Source organism: Engraulis encrasicolus, chromosome 16 (genome assembly GCF_034702125.1).
Source record: "Engraulis encrasicolus isolate BLACKSEA-1 chromosome 16, IST_EnEncr_1.0, whole genome shotgun sequence".
In the NCBI taxonomy this organism is placed as follows: domain Eukaryota; kingdom Metazoa; phylum Chordata; class Actinopteri; order Clupeiformes; family Engraulidae; genus Engraulis; species Engraulis encrasicolus.
In genome coordinates, this window is record NC_085872.1 from 29,425,855 (window position 1) to 29,453,200 (window position 27,346).

At 42.5% G+C, this 27,346-nt stretch overlaps 1 protein-coding gene across 2 annotated transcripts in view; it reads right to left on the minus strand.

Annotated features, from left to right (window-relative positions):
- Positions 1-441: 441 nt before the first annotated feature.
- LOC134465582 (corticotropin-releasing factor receptor 2) overlaps positions 442-27,346 on the minus strand; it is a 91,956-nt gene continuing 65,051 nt past the window's right edge. For both annotated transcript variants that reach the window (XM_063219323.1, XM_063219324.1), the window contains 5 exons: positions 19,023-19,095; positions 17,018-17,103; positions 12,778-12,913; positions 8,586-8,627; positions 442-2,317 (listed from right to left, as the gene is read on the minus strand). In XM_063219323.1, coding sequence (XP_063075393.1) covers positions 2,177-2,317; positions 8,586-8,627; positions 12,778-12,913; positions 17,018-17,103; positions 19,023-19,095 — 478 coding nt within the window. In that variant the 3' untranslated portion in view covers positions 442-2,176. The remainder of the gene's footprint in view (positions 2,318-8,585; positions 8,628-12,777; positions 12,914-17,017; positions 17,104-19,022; positions 19,096-27,346) is intronic.

Here is a 27,346-nt window from a genome sequence, read left to right on the forward strand (position 1 = left end):
CATTGCAATCTGACAGCATGAATGCAGACATCGTGTTCTAAGTCCTCATGGTGTTCCAAAGGAAGCCTATACTGTAGATAAGTATCATTCGAAAAACAATGATTTCCTTGGCATGTTGGATGTGTTATTTGACGGGTAGCAATGCCGCGCAATCAGAAGTTACAAGACAGTGCAATGTGCCAACTGGATTACATGGCCCATGGGCTTGGGCTATATTGAACACCACACTGCTTAGTTTCACAAAATGGGCCATAACCATTTAACCAACTGTTTCGTAAAACTTGGATTAGTTAATGGATGATGTATAGATACAATAATCATACTAGCCAACAATCACATGGCAAGTTTCATCTCTGTGACATACCATATATCATTACTCATAATCTGTTCAAACAGCAAGCAGCACAATGATTAAAAATACCCACTGAAATGAGCGTGCAGTGGACTTCAGAGGAGCATTAGATGACAACAAGCCTCAGGGGATGGCTTCATCTCATCTTGTTTATCTTTCACGTCATATACACTCACTCGTTTATCCATTTTGTCCACTTATTTAAAATATGCTTCATGTCATATTTATTTTTCTTTCAGTCTTGGTTGGAAAATGCACATGACTCACCCACTGAAATCTTTTGAGACCAACACAAGACTGCTATGCTATTAATAATGTCCTAATAGTGCACAAGACTGATCTGGCATGGACGCACCTTAATACCAGAGTTCACTTGCATAAGACCATTTGTCCACAACCTCAGAGATGAACTATGATGCTGATTTAACTCAGAACTGATGGATTCGAGAAAAAAAATGATGAGGGTTTAATCTACTGTGTCCTTCTCCTAAATCGGAACAGGGAAACAGATGACTCGCGTTCAATATATTTAAAAAAAAAAACACAGCAAAAACAGTTTTAAAATCTGAAAAAAAATCTTCTATCGGAGGCAAAATGATTTAGCCAGGGTTTGTCATGTCAGAATCTCAAGAAACATTTGTCCAGAATAATGGAAATAATACAGATCAAAGGGCGCCTGATTCACGCAGGGGGAATCGAGTTATCCACGTCTGTGTCGCCCTGGGGTTCTGACAACAAAAGGGAACATCAGATAAGACAGGCGAGGCGGCACAGACCATCAGGTAACACTTTGGATGAACTCTCCTCCATGGGACTTGCGTACGTCACACAGCCCTACGCTTTTGACAAAGAAGACAAAATAGTGATAGAAAATGACATCTATTAAACGTTTATGAGTCTTAAAGTAGCTGCAGGTGACATTGGCAGTTTCTTGCTATGTTCAACTCTGAAACTTGGCCTGACCCACGTGAGCACCAGCCTCCGAATTGCCTTCATCCACTGCCTGTCCACCACGCACCACATAATTGGCAGGAAGGCATTTCTGTCTCTTTAAAGGATCTCCTGTTTGTCTAACGCAAGCAGACAGTGTTGGCAATTTAGCTGCTGATGCTAAAGCCTGCGAGAAGTCCAGACGGATACAACGTCTGCTCTAAGCTTCAATCCTCACTCAGTAGGCTGAAATAATTGGCTATCATATAAGGACAATTTAAGTAACTTGCAGTGTTGATATTGTGTGATGGGAAAAATGGGACATGACATTAATATCGCAATAGGATAGTTTAAAAGGTAAATCATAAGGCAAATAAGCTATAAAACTATCTCTAAAAGCTCTAAACCTCCCTTTTTGAATCGTTTTGGGCTGGAGAAAAAAATGAAACATATCTGAGATGAAAGCTTTGTCAATGACCAAAATCAATAAATGTGCATGGGCTTGTAGGTATAGCTTTTTTCTCTCTTTAAAATGAGGAGTATATGCCACAGCAGAAGCTACAGTGGGTAGAACAGCAACAGCAGACAAAAGACAGCGATAGAGAACCACTGGATGTTTAAAAAAAGGGCCAGTGCAGAAGTTCATATTGTTCATACAGTTCATCCTCATTCTCAAGTCTCTCAAAGGCAGACACACAGCACAGAGGCATGTTTCCAACCAATTTGTGGTATGGACTGCTGGCATGGACACACAGACACATTCAGCCGACGCCTCCCTTGCTCGCTCCCTCCCTTTCCCCTCGCCCAGCCAGCCGCCCGCTCACCGCTCACGGACGATGTAATCGCTTTCAGCCAATCTGTGTGAGGGGAGGCAGCCAGACAGGCTGGCCAGGGTCACACCGCCGTGGTCTGCTTAATACTGTGGAAGCTGATGCGGGTGGGGGACGTGGGGATGGACATAGCACGTGCCACCCGCACGCGCAGCGCATGGTTGTCCTGCCAGCGGTGCCACCGCTTCCTGGCAGCTGACCGCACCTGGGGATGTGACAGGAAGTGCAGAGAGAGAGAGAGAGAGAGAGAGAGAGAGAGAGAGACAGACAGAAAGAGAGGGGGGGGGGTGAGAAACGGGTGCAAAATAATGTGTGATCCTGTTTCACATCCTCCACAAACACGAGTGTTAAGAAAGAAAAAAAGAAAGAAAAAAAACTGCATTCTGACATCACCTTGTCAGTTTGACTGAGGATTGTCTAAACATCTCCTAAGCATTCTACTGTATTTGCTAGAGTGAAACAGATTTGTATGGAAGACTGTAATTCTCCCTTCACGAAACAGATATCTGAATCTGTGGTGAAAAATGACTTCAGGGTGGGATGTTGATCTGTCTCTGCATATGCCTCCAGCAACTTAACGTTGCATTACAATCATTGGAACCCCTATTGAGGCAGCTAAGATCATTCTTTTTAACAATGAACATCACTCCCATTACAAATGTGGCCTAATCATCTCACTAAATATGTACTACATCTACAGTACTAGGATTCTTCTTGAAGACATTCTTTTATTTGCTCACAGTAAGTCATTTATTCATGCATTTGTTAAAAAAAAAAAGTTCTAAATTATTTATGCATGTATGTCTACAACACAAAATACACAAACATGCTGTTGGGGAATTCATATTTAGTCATGTGACTGTCATGGGATTAGATTATGCACACATAGATCACTTTGTTCCCTCCCTAAACCTAATGAACAGGTTTTCTACAAATACAAATCACGATTCTTCAATTTAGCAGGTCTTGGCGTCATTGGCCCCAGCATAACACTGTGTAGTCAAGGTTGGCCTTGTTGGGTATTACATGAAATACAGATGAATGCCTAGTTCAGTTTTCAGGACTAAGTAAAAATAATCTTATATTCTACACTGAATACTCTGTGTCTAAGGTTTTTTCCAACCTGGCTCTGTGATGAAGCTGGCACAGGCCATAGACTGTAACAGCCCCTCAGGTCTGCTGACCGGCCTTTTGACCTTTGCCTGATTCGTACTCTCTCTCTCTCTCTCTCTCTCTCTCTCTCTCTCTCTCTCTCTCTCTCTCTCTCTCTTTCTCTGTCTCTCTCTCTCTCCACACAGCTCTAATAAAGCACAACAGAGTGGCCTCTTATGGAATGATCGGTGGTGGAATACGGAATGCGGAACGTGGAGTGTGGAACACGGAGTGCGTAGCGCTGAGCTCTCCCGCTGACACTGTGAGACGTCTCCACACACAGAGCAAGAGGGGCCTCGGGCACCAGGGCTTCAAGAGCAATTCAAAAGATGATTCAGTCTCAATTCAAACAGTGTATTGAAAACTACCTCCATGAGTGTTTGCATAGGAGGAGGTCTTTCATCTCCAAATCAAATACACCACACTACATTGTTTTCCTCTTTTTTCTCTACTAGGGCCCCTCACGGCAACAATCTGCAATTTACAGTATGCGGTAATCCAATGCATGCTATGCGGTGATAAAGAATGATCCTGACAGTTATGTGCTTATTAATAATTGTGTATCATGCCCTTGGCTGCAAATTATGGTCAAAGACTGACAAACGTCTATCAGCATGGTACTGTACAGTATGTATGTGTGCATATACAGTATTATGGATGTACCCAGTTGTGGGGTTATTCTCGACCCCAGGCCTTCTCAGGGGAACCATTTTACTGCACTGCCTGCCAATATGTCACAAGAAGAAGCACAAATTATGAATAAGCACATTAATAACCTATTTCCATTAAGTGTCTGCCTTGACCATATACAGTACAAAAGTGGTCTCCAAATGGCTACCCGTGGGCCAGATCCGGCCCAGGCATAACAAACATTTGATGACATGAGGTTGGAACAACATATGAAACCATACAGTATATGTGTGCTGTCTGTGGCCATGTAGTTGGGCGATTTGTTTGGCCCTCAGCCTCATTTGAGCTACATACTGACCCTTGGAAAGTAATTGGAGACCACGACAGTATAGTGTGTAGACATAGCTTACACCTGACGCCAACATCAATCAAGCCTCTTGCATCCAGCTCTTTCAAGCAAGATGCAGTACCTCTGGCATATGTATGTATGCAAAGCAATGGGTGACGATGACCACCTGTCAGCCTCTACTTTGAACTGGGAAAACTGGGAATCAACAGGCTAGCAAGTGTGTGCAAGTACAAACCTCCTGTTTTGTTTGTTTGTTTTAATTCAAAAGCAACCAAATCATAATGTATCCCTGCTCTGAAAAATTAGCCTAGCTTTGCTGGTGCTGTAAACCCATTGTCATGGACATTCACAGTAGTCATATGGTGCATCCATGAATACTTATCCTGACATTATTAACCCCTTAGCACAGAGCCTACTGTATGTTATAACCTTACTGTCACCAAAATTGTAATGGCTATGTCTTAATCTGTTACTTAAGGCTCTTGGTACTGCCATAGCAATGTTGTTGTGGTGTAGTTGAGTATTTTCAGCAAATAGTGAATAGGCCCGCCGGCGACCCCATCTGCAGAAAGAGGGTACTGAAAGGGCACAGAATAGAAATGAACGTGTCACTGTCATAGCTCTTAGTAACTCCCTCTAGTATGCATCACACGATTACTCAGTCATCAGTGCCACGTCACCTGACACGGTGACAAATCAACGGACATGATGAGCCGTGCTGAGTAGTGCCAGATCTGCCAGTAATGTTTCAACACAATTAGCAATATGTCTGTGGCAATTTATGACTAGAGAAATGACTGAAAGACATGCCAGCTCATTGAGGCTTACCCTGCTCATGACTTCATCTGTCTTGGCCTCAGTAATCTAACAATGCATACTCGACCTAGAAACTGCACACTGAGCTCGAGCTCTGTGTGCTCCTCAGCCGAGAATCATTTCAGAAACATCATGGACTTGGACCATCTTTCTCAACCTTCAAGAAGCAAGTAAATACTCTTCTCTTTCGTGCCTCTCTACTGCGCTGATGCCTGAGCTGGCCCAGACCCGGAGTAGACTCTGATGACTCTTTTCCACTGCCGGTTTTCTGGTAGGCCTACAGCTCGAGAATCGGCCGCCGCTTTTTGCTTCACGATTGAGCTGTGTCGTGCCTATTCGAAAAGCAAAAAGTTGCAGCCGAGTCACGCTGGGGAATTCATATTTAGCCATGTGACTGTCATGCAATCAGATTATGCACACATAGATCCCTTTGTTCCTTCCCTGACCTAATGAACAGGTTTTCAACAAATACAAATCATGATTCTTCAATTCAGCAGGTCTTGGCGTCATGGCCCCAGCATAATACTGTGTAGTCAAGGTTGGCCTTGTTGGGTATTACATGAAATGCAGATGGATGTCTAGCTGTGTTTTCAGGACCAAGTGAAAAAAATCTTATATTCTACACTGAATACTCGCTTAGTACAGCTCGAGACTCGGCTGCTGCTTTTTGCTTCACTATTGAGCTTTGGCGTGCCTATTCGAAAAGCAAAAAGTTGCAGCGGAGTCGCGCTGTGTCAAGCTGGAGGCCTGCCAGAAAACCGGCAGTGGAAAAGAGGCATAAGGCATGTTGTGGGGGCGTGTGTACTCCACACTGTAACAAATAGCTGTTAATTTAGGGCAATTCTGCAACAGCATTCTATTGTTTTTTGAAAAAACAGACAACTACTGTCAAAATACTACTTTGAGTCAAGTATTGAGCATAAACAGTAAGTACTGCCAGAGAGTGTTTATGGGTAGTACGAGAGAGGAATCTCGCAACTTTTTCCGGGTGGTACTGTCCACTAAGTGGCGCCCAGACAGCGCAGAGGAGCGCCAAGGAGCGCAGAGGCTGTTGAAATGAATGGGGTCCCATGGAGCTCAACCACGATGCTGCCATTGCTTTGGGAGAGAATTGGTATCATCGTTTCACTTATTTTTCCAAAAGGCAGGATAGATTATCCTTTCGAACAGCACTTAGTTTGAATGTTTAAACTCGCTGGATCTTTGTAAAATACGACTTTATTGTCAATATGACGTCACGAGTGGCTTCACACACTGCGTTTGGATTGGTCGCTGCATTGCTGTGATCACGACGACCGTAAAGCAATTTTTTTAGCACGATGCTAGCGGAGCCTGACTCATAAATGCCAAAGCTGTAAGAAATCAGAAGGACATAACTCCCAGGTTATTGTACATTTCATTGAAATCCACATTGGTTTCTCAGAACTTACAGTAATATTGTCAAGTTTCAGCCGACAGCGAGCACAATGTCAAGTTATTAGCGCCAGCCTTATGAGCTCTGCTGTCTCGACAGCGCTCCCTAGGTGAACTGCAGGCACGGGTTGGAGGGCGAGATTCAACACTGTATGTAAACCCACTGTGGTACTGCACAATAGCAGCATTGGCCGTTGTGGAAGCAACCAAAATATTTTAGGCAGCACCATTGAAACCCTATCATCCTCCACTTGTCCGTGATCGCCATCAAGCTGCAATAGCCTACCACCTGAAGAACTTAAGTCATTCTTACTGGTTAAATATTCTCTGATACTAACAAGCATTAAACAATTTCTAAGGAAACTACAATACTTAAAAAGTGTTTGATGCAGCACATTATGATGATTTTCATCACTATGATTTTGATATGAAAGTGTGAATGACTGAAACATTTTAAGAATTTGAACACTCTTGCAACAAGCAGCCCCATCTAAACCAATCTGCTAATCAGTGCCTGGCCTCACCTGAGTAGGGCTGTTATGCCATTATTCAATTACGGGCGTCACCTGCCAGGGGCCTGATGACTCTGGTCACATGGTACTCTTGCACCTGTATATAAATCTGGACTATCAACACTTCAGTTGCTTGCCTGCCTGCTGGCTGGCCTGCATGGCACAGCATAGCACTTGCTTGCCTACAAGCTTGCCTACAAGCTTGCCTACAAGCTTGCCTACAAGCTTGCCTACAAGCTTGCCTACAAGCTTGCCTACAAGCTTGCCTACAAGCTTGCCTACAAGCTTGCCTACAAGCTTGCCTACAAGCTTGCCTACAAGCTTGCCTACTTTCCTCTTTGTGAAAGCTTGCTGTATGTGGTATCATTTGTGGTATTGTTGCATATAATGTGCCTGCTGCAAATTAGGCATTGCTTTATAGCTTGTAGTGCTGCTTGTTTGCTGTGCTACTTGGTGCAAATTATTTTTTTAAAGACTGACCAATGCTATATTCATCATTGGCTCATCAAGAGATACAGTAAAAAGCCCACCTCGCACACTATCATTGTAACATAGCACTGCGTACTCTGAAATGTTATTCATGCCCACACTGTCAAAGGACCAACGCAAACCATTTTCTCAATACAGCATAGCGCCATAGTATCATGCTCAAGGCACTCCAGTCATGGTGAACGATGGGAGGGTGGGGTGGTAACATGGCCAGGGTACCACAGTTATGGAGAATGATGGGTGGGGTGGGAAGTTGCCATGACCATATTCATGAACACAACTATGACACAGTATTTGCCTGTCATCACACAGTACAATTCAACTTTCTAACTGAAATGTACTGTTATTTTACTACTACTGCATAAATATTGTAGAGCACTTTTAGTTTAATAATACTAATTCTGTGAACTTTCTGTAGAGTAATGTTATTTAACAGTTCAATTGCTGCTGAAAAAATGTTATATACTGTGATACATTAAACAGCAATGAGCTGTATTTGATTTTTGGTGTGAAATAACAGTAGAATTACAGGTAAATATAATTGCCAGTAACTGCCGTTATTTTGCAGGGAAATTTTCTTAGAGTACACTTAACCATGTGCTAATGTGCGTTAAAAAAACACTAAACCTACTTGGCATGTGCACTTACTGGTCTATATATTTCCTTTGTAGCTTTGTGTGTGCAAGTGCTGTATGCTATGATTATGTCCTCGATTGTAAATTGCTTTGGATGAAAGTGTCTGCCAAAGGTAATGTAATGTAGTGAATAAACGGGTATAAGAGGTCAGTTACGTAAGCATGTGACAATGTGGTTCAAAATAAAGCAAGAAAAAAAACTAAAACAAACAAAACAAACTATTTGCTACTGTGCCAGAGAGAAGGAGATCATGAACGGAACAGGATGAGAGTGCACAGCTCTGTTTATCTCCTTGTTTGTGTGACAGTGTAAATGTCTTTGGGGATAATAATGGGTTGTCCTGGCCCAGCAATGGCAGGTGAGAATCTGAGGGCAGGGGAGCTTCATGTGTTTGAAATGTCCGCCTGGCCTGTCTCATCCACAGACCTGCCACCCGGGTGAACTCATGCATGAAATTGCACTTGGTGTTTACCTACCTCTCCATTAAGGAAGCAGTAAAATACTGACACGAAGAAACCCTGCAAAACAATAACACAGGATTAATGCCCATCCAGAAACACTCAGCACAGTCATCATAGCAATGCAGAGCCCATCATCTAACCAATGTGGGGGGAAGAAAAAAAACACTTGAACACTTGCGTGTTTGTATTCAGGCAATGCAAGAGGATGTAATCACTGAAATGCCACATATTCTCTCACCGTGACAACTAAAATGATACATGGTGACACAGTTCTCTACACACGATTAGATGTAGCACTAAACATTAGTGGATTTAAATTACATTTCAGTTTATTTATCAAAATATGAGGCATTGTAATTATGGCAATATTTCCTGCTTTGTATTAAGATCATGATTATTATTATTTAAATATAGATCTTCGGTATATAGCGTATTACTGTAAGTATCTTCATGCAAGGGCTGGACACTGAGACTCTTGACACAGCGCGGCTTAAAATGAGTTTTATTTCCCTGAGCCCAGCACAAGCACACGAGTGAGATGGATGCAAACACATCCGGACACACGACAACGCCAAGCCGTAAATAATTGGCAAATCCTGAAACTGAGGTGTCAGCTGGCTGTGGGCGCTTTCAGCAAACCATCAAAGGCAGTTTCAAAAAAGTGTTTCAAGGGGTGGGAGTGGTGGGGGGAGACAAAACTCTTTTGCAAAGAGCTGTTTTTTGGGGTAAATAACAATACAGGTTGGAGTGAATGCTGTTGAGAGTTGAGATGCTCACTGAGAGGGAAAAGGGTAGCCCCCCCCAGAACACATTCCCAATTCAACCGACATTGTCCTCGCACACTTGCAACAACAAAAACAGTAAGACAAAATTGGCTTCAAATTGGTCTTTTTTGTTCACTGGGACAGTCAGATGACACCAGAAACCCTTTGGGTCTGTGGGGATTTGGGATGAGAGTGAAAAAAAAAAAAAAAAACATATCAATGAGGAAGAAAGCAGGCAGCAGGAACTGAGTTTAATGGGGTCAGGATCTGCTCGGCAAAGCAGTATATTTTAGTGGCAAAAAATTATGCAAATAAGCTACGACTGTAAACAATACTGAACAGAGTGAGCTCCATGTGGGACTGAGGCACCACACTGAGAGTAGAATGTGGACAGCTCATAGTGTTTCCCAGCACTGCATCCCACCACACCACATCACATCACAGCCTACCATATCACACTGCCCCACCCCGTCACCCCACTGTTACAACAACACAGCACAAGCATCAGACGTCCTGGAATTCATTCTTATTCTCATCAGGCTACCCTACTTAGTTTGTGGAGCAACCGACTAAATTTGAAAGAGCGCACCACATTTGGGGTGGGTGGGAAGAAAAAAATTAGCAGCAGCAGAGTGAGACCAATTACAGTATTACAGGCCTGAAATATTAACTGAGCTATAACGGGAAATATTGATGAGAGAGAGCTAATCTCGCAAAGAGGAGAGGAGAGGAGTGCCACGGATGGCTAGATAACATTGGATTTGCCATTGCACTGGTAGGGCCTACTCCTAATGATCAAGATGCAGTCGTTAAAATGTGCAATCTTACTCATCAAATGGGGAAATGAAAGCTCAGTCATGGTGTGTTAAGTTGGAAGACGATTCTCTTCAACGGGGGTTTCCTCATCACTCGCAAGAGAAATGAAAAATGCTCTTTTCACTTTTGGCAAAATAGTAGCGATTGGCTTGCCAACCTAAGTTCTTCTGGGATAGCTTGAACATGTGTTTAAATGTGAAGCAAGATGTGATAAAAAAGTATCAGTTCAGAAAATAAACATGCAAAAGTGATTGTACTGTATATTGACCTCACATTCATACAAAAGTGCAGAGTATGGGCTCTTCTTGTGTCTTTTTCATGGGATTAGATCAGCTTCCACCAAGCAATTAAATAATTAAAATATCTTCAGGGAATATGGGCACTTTCTTCACCTTTAAAGCTCTGCCCTATTAAAAAAACACCAACCCTTTGAGTCCCTCTCAACCCCCCCCCCTCTCTCTCTCTCTCTCTCTCTCTCTCTCTCTCTCTCTCTCTCTCTCTCTCTCTCTCTCTCTCTCTCTCTCTCTCTCTATATATATATATATATAACGACTGCATATATATATATATATATATATATATATATATATATATATATATATAACGACTGCATATATATATATATATATACAGATCCTTCTCAAATAATTAGCATATTGTGTTGAAGTAATTTTTTTCCCCATAATGTAATGATAAAAAATAAACTTTCATATGTTTTACATTCATTGCACACCAACTGAAATATTTCAGGTCTTGTTTTGTTTTAATATTGATGATTTTGGCATACAGCTCATGAAAACCCAAAATTCCTATCTAAAAAATTAGCATATCATGACAAGGTTGTCTAAACAAGCTATTAACCTAATCATCTGAATTAACCAATTAACTCTAAACACTGGTAAAAGCTTCCTGAGACTTTACAAAGTCTCAGCCTTGTTCATTACTCAAAACCGCAGTCATGGGTTAGACAGCTGACCTGACTGTGTTTAACATTGAAGTTAATGGCAGTGGCATTGCATGAGGGTTATGAAAGCCCATATATCATTGATGCTTAGCTGTCAGCTGTTTTTTGTTCTTTGATCTGCTGACCCACACTTCCCTCTTCATTATACTCCATAGATTTTTCCATACCAAGTTTTTCTATTTAAAAAAAAAATCTAATTCTAATTTGCCAGACAGAACATTCCATTGACTTTCAATGGGGTTTCATTTCTGGCAAATTAGAATTAGATTTTTTTTTTAAATAGAAAAACTTGGTATGGAAATATATGGAGTATAATAAAGAGGGAAGTGTGGGTCACCAGATCAAAGAACAAAAAACAGCTGACAGCTAAGCATCTATGATATCTGGGCTTTCATATTTAACACAATATGCTAATTATTTGAGAAGGACCTGTATATATACATATATATACAGTATATATACATACCGGTATATATATTCCTACCACGCACAATGAAATTGAAGGCATATCATTCATCAGTGCAAAATGTAAGCGCATTTTGCACCATAGAATAGAAAACTAAATGCTAGTGCGAAGTGAATAACTAGATGACAGAGGCAACCATGCTAACCATGGTGCTCTACAACTGCTGTAGTCTGTTGCTGTGGTCACTAATAGTGTGTGCACTTGCATGTGCTCAGAGCTGCTGCCTTTGCATCCCAGACAGTGGCCACAGCCCTCGTGGCCATTGCAATTAGGATTCTATGCACACAAACCAAAGGGTGCTAATACTGATGTGGTGGGGCATTTGCATTTTAATTGTGCTAACTGCCCACCTTTTTAAGTGAACAATTCTCAATTAACCAGGGTTGCAGGGTTTTCCATGATGCTGCCACCTCTGTAGCCTACTCACTAGCCTCCTCCGTGCCCTCCAGTGACGTGTGGATGAGTCAACATGGCTTTGTGCATCGCTTACGCTAGCACATAGCAATTTAGATAATGTACTCAATACTCTGCACTGACCCTTATCCTACGCATTCTCCCAGAGTGAGGGTGGTGATCATTTCTCCCTCGCGCGTACACGCTCGTGTGTGTGTGCACTCTCTCTTTCTCTCGTACTTCAGTTCTCTTTTGCCCTCCGTCCCTCCAGCTCACTCTCTCTCTCTATCTTTCTCTCTCTCATCCTCCCTCCATCTCTCGCTCTTTCTCCCCCGCCCTCTCTCTCTCTATAGGCTATATATCTTTCTTTCTCTATACCTCTCTCTCTCTCTCTCTCCCTCTCTTTCCCTCCCTCTCTGCCCCTCACCTCTCCCTCCATCGCACCCTCTCACTCTCTCCCCTGATCTCTCTCTCCCTCTCTTTCACTCCCACAAAAGTATAATCCTTGAAGAAATCATCTCCCACGCATGGGGTGGGGGGGGGGAACTGTAACCCACAGAGGGAGCGCTGATTAATTTTTACCTGTCACAAGAACGCTTAACGCACCCTGTGCAGCGTAGCGCCCTCCTCATGTGTCGTGGCTGTGCTACGCTACATTAACTCTTAAGACCATATGCGCGGCCTACTTACCATCTCAGCCTCACTGTGATGCACAGCCTCTCTTAAATACCATTTTGGGTGTAAAAGTTAGTTGTATAAAGGTTATGCATCATGAAATAAATAAAAAAAAAGGTCAATTCCTACCTGAAAGGACTGTAAAAAGGAGTTGAAATAAATAAAGACAATTTGAGAGATGTCATCCTCCCCGGGATTCACGAAGAACAACATATAGGTAATTCCAAGCAAGGGCAGAAGAACTAACGTTGCTTTCACAGCTTTCCTGAAAACAGAAAAACAGAAGGGAAATACTATAAGTCAACATTTTTTGCAGAGTGAAAGAGATACTTTAGGGGAGAAGGAAGGTGGAGAATGCGCGCACATCAGTGGTACAGGTGCTGGACAAAATAGAGTAACTGAAATAAATGATAGAAGTCCGCAACACTGTTAAAGGGACACTGTGTGAGATTTTTAGTTGTTTATTTCCAGAATTCATGCTACCCATTCACTAATGTTACCTTTTTCATGAATACTTACCACCACCATCACATTCTAAGTATTCATTATGACTGAAACATTTGCAATTTTCATACATGAAAAGGGGGATCTTCTCCATGGTCAGCCATTTTGAATTTCCAGAAATAGCCATTTTTAGCTGCAAAAATGACTGTACTTGGGCCATACTCGAAAATAATAGTTTATTATTTAGTAAACTTTCATGAAATGATCAAACTTGTCAATAGGCAGCCCCGTTTCAATGATCAGCATAGTTGCAGTACCTTTTTTGACCATTTCCTGCACAGTGTCCCTTTAATGCTCCCAGTGATTTATTTGCACGACGTTTCGGACCTTCGCCCTTTCTCAAGTGCAACAACGAACAGGTGATACTTTAGGGGAGACACACATAGTATGGTATACAGTAACAACATATTTACAAGCACTTAGAACTTAGCAGAGATGCCATGAAACAAGTTCAAACATACAGGCTGTGTCTCAAATGCCGCACTTGTGCACTTCGGGCACTGTTTTTCAGTGCCTAGGGCGCTCACGCTGAAAATTTCAGTTGAGCCAGTGCACTGAAAGTGCCAGGATGATCCCCTAACAATGGCGGGAAAATGCAGTGCTTGAATGATGAACACTGCACGCACTAAACGGCGGACATGTTGACAATGACATGGAGGGAATGTGGCATTCAGTTCAGTAGAAGAGTTTGGTCAACAGTCTCCTAATTCTGTAATTAAAGTTGATGGGACACCAACCTTTTCATGCCAACCAAAGTATTGTATGTGTGATTGTTGTCCTTTGGACTGAAGGACATGGAAATGGACGCTGTGCATTGTAAACAGTAGCCAACTCATATGTTGGCGAGCTAATGCCATGCTCAGCTGTCACTTCCAGCAAGGGCACAGTGCATAGTGCTCATTTTTTTCCACGACACTATGCGCTAAAGACCTCAGTGCACTGTGTGCACTGTGCACTGACCGTCAGTGCACTGACAAAAGTGCGTTATTGGAGACATAGCCACAGTCAAACTGGACCAAGAGGCCTGCCATGTATTCACCGTCCACTCACAACCCTGCAGTTAATACAGCCAGTGGCCGATAATGCTCAGAGATTCGGGATTAGAGTGGGATGGATTTGGATGGTCTGAGTTACAAAATCATACAGTAATGATTTTTTTTAATCCAAAAGAGATTTTGTTATTTTGAGGTCTCTGTGAGGTAAAAAAAAAAAAAAACCAACCCTGTCAAACTTCCATTCTTAAGTTGATGATGAGGAGCACATCCAACCATCCATCCAGCCTCCACATAACGCCACTCACTCTCCGTCCAAAATCTGCATTCCTTTCATGACACATCTCTTGGTCTGACATCCACATTTGCCACGTAACACATATTTCGGTCCAACATCCACAGCCACTGCATAACACCCCTCCAACTAAGCCCACTAAAGTACTGTGCACTGGACTGCAATCTCAGGGTGACTAATCACTCAAGCCTCGCCACACCACACTGCCAACAAACACATAGATCTTTTAAGGACAGCTACTTGAAAATGTGATCCCATGATGACACTTTTGATGTAACTGCTGAAACTAAAGTAGGTTTCCTAAAAGTCAGTCAGCAATGACTGACAGTTTTGACCAACCGAACGATCTCTGAGGATCTGACATTTTATAAATGACATCTGACAATCATTTAAAGATGGGCTGTCTTGTTTTCCAGAACACCAGAGGTGAAGGGAATGTGAATATACTCTAAACACTTTTGAAAAGCATTGTGAATTGTGTATTAAACTGCAACTTGGTAGTCTTTAACAGCCTGTGACAATTTTGGGTGCGAGCAACAGCATCATCTCGAGTGGGATGCTGACGGGTACATAAATAAATAAGACATCTAGTCACGTGCGCACAAACCCTAATCTTCCAGCACCCGTGAGCATCCATTCAGCTTATGCAAATAGGGAATGGAAGGGGAGACGAATACTAGGAGAATCGGCACGACAATATTACAGGAATTTTAATATTGCACAAACAACTTAAGAGGAGATTGGTGTTCGTGGAACAGATTGCAACTGAATGGATGAGCCTGCGTCGTAGATTACAGATTTGAAAGAGAAACGTCCTTACTCTGCAACGCAATATGGATCCTGATTAAAACCCCAAAAAGCACTATGAGCAGAGGGGAAGCTGCTGTGATATTGCTGTGTAAATGACACTGCTCAAGTGGTACTGGGTTGTGCGGGGTGAGCCAAAGTCGTTGTTAATCCCAGCTCTAAATGAACACCAGTCAACCAGCCGAATGCTGGTGAAAATTCAGTTTGGCTGGTAGAAAATGAAACTTACTAGCCACTTTGACCGATTGGTGAGTGTGTATTTGGATAGCAAGATTAACATTTACTGTACTAGCCATTTTGGCTGGTGATGAAAAAATTAATTTAGAGCCCGGGCTGTGTGAATGAAACTGCTCAAGTGGTCCTGGGTTGTGGTGTGTGTGTCAGTCATTGTTTGAACCCAGACAGCGAAAGCTGGCAAACTGCAGCACGGGGACGTGGTGGGTGTTGGCACGGGCGCACAGACACTTGACTCCCTGGTGCTTGCCAAAAGGAGCCCAGCGGTTGGTTTGGTGTCACACAGAAACAGCTGCTCCTTCAGGAGCCTCGCTATCCAGGACACGCTGGAAACACTACTGAGTGCAACTCACTTATGTATGACCAGACACACACACACACACACACACACACACACACACACACACACACACACACACACACACAGACACACACACACAGACACACAGACACACAGACACACACACACACACACACACACACACACACACACACACACACACACACACACACACACACACACACACACACACACTGTGTTTGTACTGGAGCAGGGCCACATGCCGCGAGACACACAGAGCGAGTAAGAAGGGGGTGAATCATGCGGCGGAGCGATCTGCTATTAGCCACGATGAACCCGAAGGAGCATCTAATCACGTCTGAAGAGTCTGAAAGAGGGCCAGCCGGCTCTTATTCATAATTCAAGAGCCTCAAGATGTTCAATATTAAAACACAACACATCTCCTTCCTAAAGGACATTTCCAGGCTTGTGTGCTGCTTAGTACATATTATCTGTCTGTGTAAAACCACAATCAAGCATTTCAAATATGGACTTTATCTCATTTTCAAATGGTTCATCTACAGTGACCTTCAAACTGAACATGCAAATTACGATCCTCTTTCAGCATTTTACAGTGGTCTTTTGTGACACTTTTGTCCCTATAACAGCTTCTACTGGTTCTATCTTTATCAAAGATTTCAGGTGAAAAAATACAAGCAGCTACACTTCACCGCGCTCAGTGTGAAAAATGACTCATTGGCATGTCACTGCATTTCACAAAACACTTAAAAGTGATAGAAATATCACATTTCTTACGTACCAATGGTGTTTAGGCAGCTTTCTATTTAGACTGCCTATCTATAACATTTGGCAGGGTGTACAGGTAGGCTATGGCAAGGGGTGCCTCTGTCTGGTTGAAGAGGGCATTCTCTAATATAAAGGCATGAGCCAAACTGAGCCACTTTTTCTCCCCAATCATTGTGTGGCGACCATGATTAAAAACCATTTAATTCCATTTCCCCATCTTCTAAGATTCCATTAACCCCCTAAATACATTATTCATGGTGGTGAAACTGATTGCCTGTCCCTGAAATGCCACAATAAACAGATTTGGTGTGATAGGACCGATGATAATTAATGAAGGGGTCAAATTGTTCATTAACCAGAGCAAAATGTTTCCATCTTCAAAACATAGCCATGGTATCATGAGTGTTGTCTCATCCAAAGGTTTAAGGCTTTAAGGTAATTTTTTCTTACCTGTATTGTATTGTTTCCGACGTGGTGGATGCTCTGAGTTTGGTCATCAGAATTCTTACAATGTTGAACAGGAAAACGAAATTAATCTGAAAATAGAAAAAGGGGGAAAAAAGGCTAATGGTGAGCTACTGTACATGTACAGTAAGTAGGTGGATTGCATGTGTAAGAGTATTTGAGTAAGTGCCTTTTGCTGTACTCTGAATACACTGTGGGGATTATTAACAATGCAGGTAGATTGATTTCTATTGTACAATCGTATGGCATTCCACACAGGACCGCTGACAGGGGGGAGAAAGGGGCATGTTGTCCCGGGCCCAGTGAGATAGGGGGGCCAGTATTGTACATTGTATGTATTGGGTAGGTGGCCCTTTCAGATGACTGTCCCGGGCCCAGAAAAAGCTGTCAGCGGCCCTGATTCCACATCACCATTGGAAAACCTGCACCATTATCAGGTTATCAAATCATGTCAGGCGACAGGATTCCCATACATGTATGAATGTCATGTGTTTTTGGCCCATAACGTACTTCAATCCCTGACCAGCTCATCTACCACTCCATGCAGTTTGCATGACAAAGAAAGGACGTCAAGCTGCTGTGTCTGGGTAGGTTGGAGCAGTCAAATGGGATCATGTAACTCTGCCCACATGGTTTTTGTATGTGGACAATGCAAACACATTTGCAGCCGTATTCTATGTATGTACAGTAGTCCCATTCTATGAAGGTACTGACACACATGATTTTGCAATGATTCGTAATGTATGTCTTCCAATGATCTCAGTGGAGTCCATTCACCCAAAACATTCGATTTTCCCACCATATAACGGTTTGACACACATCATCGGGGGTTAAAAATTGCATTACAAATGCAATCCATCCAATAACACAGTCATACCCTACAATAGTTGGGGTTAATCCATCCAATAACACAGTCATACACTACAATAGTTGGGCATGGAGTTGCAAAAAAGATAACGAATAGACACATATTATTGTTAAACAGGAGAGACAGATATCAAAACAAAGAAAGAAAGAAGCAAACAAACACACACAAAGAAATGCATGCATCTTTATGGTCTCCATTGTACGTCCACACTGTTACTCGTGACCCGCACGTCTGATAGAAATGAAAAGGGTACTGGCAACACAAACACACAAACAGGGATGAAACTATTTTTGGTGTTTCCAATTCTCCGGGCCTTCAGTCTGCATTGCAGTTGTTGCTGTTATCGCCCTGTACACACCAAGGCAATGTGCCGACGGTAGGCGCCTCTCTCTCTCTCTCTCTCTCTCTCTCTCTCTCTCTCTCTCTCTCTCTCTCTCTCTCTCTCTCTCTCTCTCTCTCTCTCTCTCTCTCTTCCCCCCCCCTCTCTCTCTCTCCCCTCCCTCCCTCTCTCTCTCTCCCCTGCCACCCTCTCTCTCTCTCTCTCTCTCTCCCTCTCTCTCCCCTGCCTCTCTCTCTGATGCTCTCCCTCTCTCTCCCCTCCCTCTCTCTCTGATGCTCTCTCTCTCTCTCTCTCTCTCTCTCTCTCTCTCTCTCTCTCTCTCTCCCCTGCCTCTCTCTCTGATGCTCTCCCTCTCCCCCCCCTCTCTCTCCCCTCCCTCTCTCGCTGATGCTCTCTCTCTCTCTCTCTTTCTCTCACTCTCTCTCTACCCCCCCCTCTCTCTCTCTGATGCTCTCTCTGATGCTCTCTCTCTCTCTCTCTCTCTCCCTCTCTCTCTCTCCCCTCCCTCCCTCCCTCTCTGATATGCTCTCTGTCTCTCGCCTGTGCTCCTCCGGTGACTGCACATACAGCACTTCCACACAGACAACACACATTCTGCCTCCTCCATTTATTGCTTGCAAATAAGGAAGGGGTTACTGTACATGATTAGCTTTCCGTATTCTATTCTGGGTTTTTTTTCTGACAGTGGAAGTGGGGATATTATACAAAAACAACTCTCTGGGAAATAAAAACAGATAACAAGCATGATGAAAGGAGGGCTTTTGAAGAAACATCTTACTCACCAAAAGCACAAGGATGACTGGTCCTTGATATATATAGTCTATGTATTTTCCAGGTTCCTTCCCAAACCAGCATCTGCATGTGATACAATTAAAATACATATGAATCACTCCGTATAGTTATCAGAAACACAGCAGGATTCTGTACAAGATTGTTTTGCTATCTGCATCAGTCCCTTCCCTCTGCAAAGGTTTCAGTTATACACATACTCTTATAATTACCCTCAATCAGTATATATACAGTATTACTAGTGGAGCAGCTACAAGGCCAATATGGCAAGAATCGTGCAAATTATGATACAAGCATGAAATTTGGCAGGTATGTGCCAAAGACCCTTACAATCAAATCTACCCGATTTGCCACTTGAAATGGCGGCCATTTTCCAAGATGGCCGCCAAAAAATACCCCAAAAATTGATTTATTGCAAAGAATTGACATATAAAATTATGATACAAGCATGAAATTCAACACGTTTGTGCTCAAGACCAGCATAAATAAATCTACCTGATTTGCCACTTGAAATGGCGGCCATTTTCCAAGATGGCCGCCAAAGAAAACCTGAGAAATTGATTTTTTGCACAGAAATGACCAAACAAATTGTGATACAAGCATGAAATTCGACATGTTTGTACACAAGACCAATGAAATCAAATCCACCTGATTTGCCACTTGAAATGGTGGCCATTTTCCAAGATGGCTGCCAAAAAGACCCCAGAAATTGATTTATTTCACCAAATTGACCAAGCAAATTATGATACACACATGAAATTTGGCATATATGTGATCAAGACCAATACAATCAAATCCACCTGATTTGCCACGTGAAATGGCAGCCATTTTCCAAAATGGCCGTCAAACAGAGCCCAGAAATTGGTTTATTGCACCAAATCGACCAAGCAAATTATGATACACACATGAAATTCGGCATATATGTGATCAAGACCAGTAAAATCAAATCCACCTGATTTGCCACTTGAAATTGCGGCCATTTTCCAAGATGGCCGTCAAATAGACCCCAGAAATTGATTTATTGCTCCAAATTGACCAAGCAAATTATGATACACACATGAAATTCAGCATATATGTGATCAAGACCAATACAATCAAATCCACCTGATGTGCTACTTGAAATTGTGGCCATTTTCCAAGATGGCGTCTTTTGTAGGCCTATAGAATTGCAAATGTGGTCTAAATTGTTCATTATCCTTAATTCGGATGATGAGGTGATACAGATGTGTCTCCAATGTCAAATAAGACCTTATAACATACTAATAATATGTTGATAACATTCCAATAATGCCAGTTATGCACCCCCACCCCCCAACAAAAAATGACTGCTAATGACATGCTAATAATGCAATGACAATGTGGTAATAATATGCTAATTCATGGTTTTATCGATGTTGCTCTTACATAATGTGGCGATGTTGCTCTAACGTGGCAGTAGCATGGTAATAGCTAATAATGCCAGTTCTTGATGCCGAGGGAGGGTGGTGCGTGATGATGCTACTAGAAAAATCCAAAATAAATAAAATGTAAAGAAAGCTGTTGAGGCATCAACATAGCTACATCCTGATGAGAAACAGCAGCCTTTTTTTGCAGTTTTATTCATCAGTGCAGTTATATTCCATTAGGCCCAATGGCCTAATGGCCTAACTTATGAGGACTTAAACTTTATACTGTTTTATGGACATTTATACAGTTATAACCCCTTTGCAAAGACCCTATGTTAGACCCGTATTGTCTTCAAAAGTGCAGTGATCTTTATCTTGAAGTCTTTATCTGTTACTTAAGGCTCTCTTTAATGTCTTAGCAATGCTGTTATGTTGTAGTTGAGTCTTTCCGGCAAAGTGTGAACGGGCCTGCCTTTTTGAGGAGGTTAGGAGTGTATACTCTCTTTGTCGCCTGTCGCACAGAGGTCAACGCAGACCGTTTTGATTTTTGCTCGATCTGGTCTGCGCTGTGAGAGGATTCGAACTAGGGATGGGCATACAGTGAAAATTTCTTTGTCGATCATCGGGAGAATTAATGATTAATAATCGGTTAACCATTAACATTTTTATATTAAAAACAGCACACATTTAGGCCCACTATGCCCTATACTCTTGTATAACAAAAAATACATCAAAAACATCATGTTTTTCTTCGAGGATTTGTTTTTATTAACAACACAAGTGTCAAGTGATTAACAAGAAAAGTTAAACCTGAATTGGTGGGCAATGCGCAAACGAGGGAGGCTTCAAGTTGCGAGCCAACAACGAAGGCACATAATGGTGCAGGCATCGAGGCGAGGCTAGGTTGAGATGAATCACCGCCGTCTCTTACAAGGCTTGGATGCGTGGTGTTCAAGTGATACATCATGGTCGTTGTCGATGAACTGTATTTGTAATTCACATTGCAGTAATTACAGTACACTTTGTCATTTTCTAACCGAAAATGGTCCCATGCCACACTTCGCCGAGACCTCTTCATGGTTAGGCAAAGCCTGCTCTACGGAAGCTCGCATGTAACAAACAAGTCAATCCAGGGTACGGTCCAGGTATATTGCCCCCTGCTGCCCAAATTGTGTAGGTGTAACAGCGAAATGCATTGCATTGAGGACGTGCACTAATGACCTACATTCAAGGGTTTTTTTTCTTTTAACGGTTGGTCGGCGAAAATTAATTTCCTCGACTAAATGTTTAATGATCAATCATCGGTTAATCGGTTAATTATGCCCATCCCTAATTCAAACTGCCTTCAATACAAGGAGTAAACTATAAGTGTCTGTTGCCTTGTAGCTACACAGCTACACAGACTCAACGACAACGGAAATGAAACATGCAATAAACGTCAACCTTTTTTTGATTGCACTATCCACCGCGGTAGTTTGTAACAAGGAAGTGGGTCATTGTCGAGAACAGGTCGCACAAAGCAGAATGAACAATGGAAACACTATTTACTGTCCCGATATAAATTCAGCATCGTAACTTGCAAGTGCACGTGTTGTCTTTGGTTCGTATAAATAAATGAAGCTACAAAGCACGAGGAACTTATTTAATGAACATCTCATAGTCCGTAGCCCAGTGAAGGTTAGAACAAGGAAGTAGCTGTTTGTTCTCAAGCACAGAGCAGCCTGGTCGAGAGGACCAATCACAGCGGCTCTTGCTGCCGTTAACGGCAGAGGTGGTAAAAATAACTGCGTGGCTGTCTGCATCATCGCACAGACAACTTTGATTCTGAGCATAAACCAGGCTTTAGCCCTATGCCTTTCCCCTTACCCTCCGTTTTGCACGTTCATAGGCGTAGGGCTGTCCGAATTCACGTTAAGACAGAGGGGTAGGGGTAAGGGACTTTCTACCGCTTCAAATAGAGATTTTCAAACGGAGGGGTAAGACCTATTTCCCCCAAATGCATTGTGAATGTCTTTAAAAAAGGTTGGCATCCACAAAAGCACGCAAAAATAAATATTTTATGTAATTTATGCTTTTACTGTTGTAATAATTGTTGCATTGTACTAAGTTAAACATTGTCTCAATGGGTCATTTTCTCCTGTAAAAGTGCATGAAAAAATTGCTATTAATGTCTACTTAATGCATGGAAGTCGTGAAGGAATTGCGAGGGTCATGCAACACCGTTGTCCTTTTTTAAAATTGTTGTCCGAATGATTACAAGTAATATTGTTGGTTTAACCATCGAGAGGCTGCTTTTTGACTGCTATGGGTGTCATTCCGGGATTGTTGAAGGGGTGTCTCAATTCGTAGGGGTTGCGTTTCAAGGTTTGAAGGGACGAGGGGCAAGGGGAAGGCATAGGGGTGTTAAAACTTCACAGTGTGCAAAATGAGTGTTGTACAAATGACAGTGCACAGTTTAACTTTAGAAGGAATTCAATGACAGACAGTGCATCTAGGCATTTGTGTCCAAAATTCATTTTCTATTGGTTACTGCTTCTCAATGGGGGCTCTACAGCCCCCCAGGGGGTATTGGGGAGTCCTGGGGGGTGTTGAGAAGGATAATGCTGAGAGGAGGTAGTACGTGCAATGCATTCAGGGAAATCTGTCGAAGCCCTCCGTCCATGGAGTGAGGTGTTGGAAAATCTCCGCACGGAGGGGATGAAAGCCCTTCACCAAACCCCTACGCATCTGTCTAAACGTGAATCGGGATGCCACTACCCTTACACGTGGACACGCAAAACGGAGGCAAAGGGGATCGGTGTAGGGCTAAGAGGTGTAATGGGATTCACCCTTAGTTGTCATTGGGGGGAATTAGTCTATTCTATTATTTGATAATAAGGGGGGGGGGGGGTTGGGAGGCTTGTTATGAAGTCATGGGGGCATTAAAAGGTTGAGAACCACTGCTATAGCTATTCTAGCCCCCTATAGTGTTTTAGTGCTTTTATCAATTTCTTCTCTGTGTAGGACAATGCCCCCTGAAATATACGAACACCTCCTGCCATATTACCGTAAATTTCCAAGTGGTGAGGAAGTCAGGAAGATTTGATTATATTGCTCTATAGCACAAGCTTATATCGTAATTTTCCTGCTGGATTCCATGCTAAATTCAATCTTTTTGGAGCCCATATTGTGAAACGGCTATCTTTTCAAGTAGTAAATCAGGTAAATGTTATTGTATTGTTTGTTAGCACATTTACACAACATGTCATACTTGTATAATAACTTACTTGGTCAACTGTGTGCAAAATTCAATATCTATGGTATGGTAATCTACGGTATTTTTGGCGGCCATCTTGAAAAATGGCCACCATTTCAAGAGGCAATTCAGGTGGATTTGATTACATTGATCTTGTGCACATTTATTTCGAACTTCATGCCTACATCGTAATTTGATTGATCAATTCTGTGCAATAAATCAATTTCTGAGATCTTGGCGGCCATTTTGGAAAATGGCCGCAATTTCAAGTGGCAAATCAGGTAGCTTTAATTACATTGGTCTTGAGCTCATGCATGTCGAATTTCATGCTTGTATCATAATTTGCTAAGCCAATTCTATGCAATTCATCAATTACTGAGGTATTTTTGGCGGCCATCTTGGAAAATGGCCGCCATTTAAAGTGGCAAATCAGGTGGATTTGATTTCATTGGTCTTGAGCACATACATGTTGAATGTCATGCTTGTATTATGATTTGCTTTGTCAATTCTGTGCAATAAATCAATTTCTGAGATCTTCTTTGGCGGCCATCTTGGAAAATGGCCACCATTTTAAGTGGCAAATCAGGTAGATTTAATTGTGTTGGTCCTGAGCACATACATGTTCAATATCATGCATGTATCATAATTTTATATGTCAATTCTATGCAATNAATCAATATCTGGGCTCTTTTTTGGCGGCCATCTTGGAAAATGGCCGCCATTTCACGTGGCAAATCGGGTAGATTTGATTGTATTGATCTTAAGCACATACCTGCCGAATTTCACGCTTGTATCATAATTTGCACGATTTTTCCTGTAGCCGCTCCACTATACAAAAAGGACACATAATTAATGGCAGACTCCGCATGGCATGCTTTCACAGAACTGCTTCTCCACAAAATCACATTGTTGTATGCTGATGATCTAATTATTCAAATGTTTCTTGTTCCTTCGGAAATGCGTCCTGCAAAATGTGGCCTTAACAGCAGAAAGAAGAGGGAAGAAATGTGCATTCCCCACAAACGGTCATACACATGTACATGTTGTGCATGGGCATCGATACCCCCCACCCCTCCATTAAGACATTCAGTATTCAATTCAGGTACATTGAGGCACATTAATATTGGAGAACTGTCCTCCGGCATGTTGGTCCACTAAGCACAGGCTCTTCTCCACTGGCCAGGATGTAACCCATTTTTACGTGGTGGAAGCCCTCACTTGCAGCTCTCATCTCCTGCAGAATGCCCTTGCTGTGCCACTGAATTCAAGGGTGTTCATTCAGAGAAACAGCACAATTTCTCCTTCCCTTCCCTCTCTTTTGCACGTGAGCATGCACACACTCACACAGGCTACAGTATGTGTGCCCCGTGCACACTCTCGCTCACACACACACGCAGTCTCTCTCGCTCTCTCTCTCTCTCTCTCTCTCTCTCTCTCTCTCGCTCGCACACCGTAGGAGTCCCTCGTGGTTCAGCACTTGTTATATTTTAAGAAATTCCCTTTATATGCCCCTCATTCAATTAGCGATGAAATGTGTGTGGGTGAGCGGCAGAGAAGGTTGGGGTGACTGAGCATGCTTTTAGAGGGAGGTGACAGTCTTTGCAAATGCAACTATCAGCTTAGCGTCAAAAGTCTAAACGAACCCACGTCATTTAGATCAATAGCATGAAACAAGGACATTTAGAATTTAATTCAAAACAGTTGGGACACTTTATTACGGCGTAGGGCATTTGGTTGTCAAGGCTGGGTGGGCTACTCATCAGTACTCAACTCGTCAGTCGTGACCTAACTGCACTAATTGGAGCAACGATGTTTCTCGTGATCCCGTAAGTTGGCAAATTGGCAGACTAGACGTGCGCAATTGTCTCCTGTTGAGGTCAGACAGTATTCACAATCAACATCAACAACAATTTCTATCCACTTATCAACAACAGCAAGTCCCGTGGAGCTGCTGAGGGCCTACTCGGCCCGTTGGGATTGCACGGTACATGTGTGGGCTATTGATCGAGTTGCGTTGGGTTGACGCATGCAGGCCTCATAGAAGAGACTGTGTGTCACGCCACATTCAATTGGCCCATGAACCAAGAGGGGAAGATGAACTTTGAGGAGAACTGAACTCTGCTGTGCAGCATATTTGCCTCTACCCAAATGGTATTGTATTAGTGTGTCATCATGATATTGCACGCATACATACTGCAATTCCAATTTTGCACAGAATCTTGACACCAATTCAATTCAATTGGCCCCAGAATCAGAAGAGGACTTAGGAGAGATGAATAAACTGAAATGTGCTACATTCTTCTTTATTTGCCTCCACACACAGTTGCTAATGTGTCTTGCCATAACATGTGCCATGAAAGCGATCAGAGATGGCAACCTGGCCCCATTGCCATACAGTACACATGATGTTGTCTGTTTGCTGCCACCCGCAGGAGACCTAAAACACTGCATGCTGACATAAAGACTGATAGACAAGCAGACTGACTGAGTCATTGCGATATCTGTGGGGGGCAAGTATTTACCTTGGTTGCAAGAATGCTCAAAATATAAAACAACAATTCAAGGCTCTAAAGAAAGTAATTGCCATCGTTAGCTCTCACAAAAACTACCCATCTTCACTGATCTGTTCAGGCCAACAGAACCATGCCGATGCCGGTTCCTCCAGCTCATCTCAAACTGACTGATGCTGAACATCTGAATGTTCAGGCAACGGAAATTTTGGTTCGAGGCACGAAACTAGTGTTCTGGGAACTGTGAGGACAACATATATGTCAGTAGATTCATAAGGGTAACATTAGATTAGATTAGATTAGATTAGATTAGATTAGATTATTTTATTATACCCAAAGGTAGATTTGATTTGCAGATAAGTGGTTTCCACTCATACAAAACATCTTAAACCTTCAGGACACATATAACATACAAGCATTCCACACTGGACATTTAGACAATACCAAAGGTAGTGCATCCCATTGAGGAGACATGGAGTCAAATAGTGACAAGGGAAAAAAATGATGATATAAAGCGCTCACCCGCTGTTAACCCATTTTAGCCTAAGCCCTTTTTGGGAAAAGGTGCCCTCTTCCCATTAACACCTAAATATCTCAGCCTTCGAAGCACATAAAAACAGGAAATAAAGTGCATTTAAAAGCTAGAACCTTCATTTTGCACATTCAGCTCTAACATACCCACAGTTTTAATAAAACAGCTCAAATCACAAGAACCTCAATGCAGCGTATATGTCGCTCCAGGACACAATGGATAAGTCAATGACGCATGTGAGCACTTTGGTTACAAGCATAACTGATGCGGGAACGGGCACTGTTCTGGCTGGACTGAAAAACAGCTTGATTAGTTAGCTAAGATTTTACTTATGAGAACACAGTGACCGAATCCCAAACACAGACGCTGAGTCCAGAGAGATCATGATGTACGAGAGGTTGAAGTGCCTGGCTAAAGCTGAGCTTCACTACACAGCGTACGATGCACATGTGTGTTTGCTCTGTCCTAATAGGATAACACAGTGACCGAACCCCAAAATACAGACGCTATGTCCAGAGAGATCATAATGTACGAGAGGTTAAAGTTACTGGCTAAAGCTGAACTCCGCTATGTGTGTTTGCTGTGCCCTGATCTCAACCAAAGTAGTCCAGAGCAGCTGTTTGCCCTCCGTAATGGATAATGCATTTGTCCATGA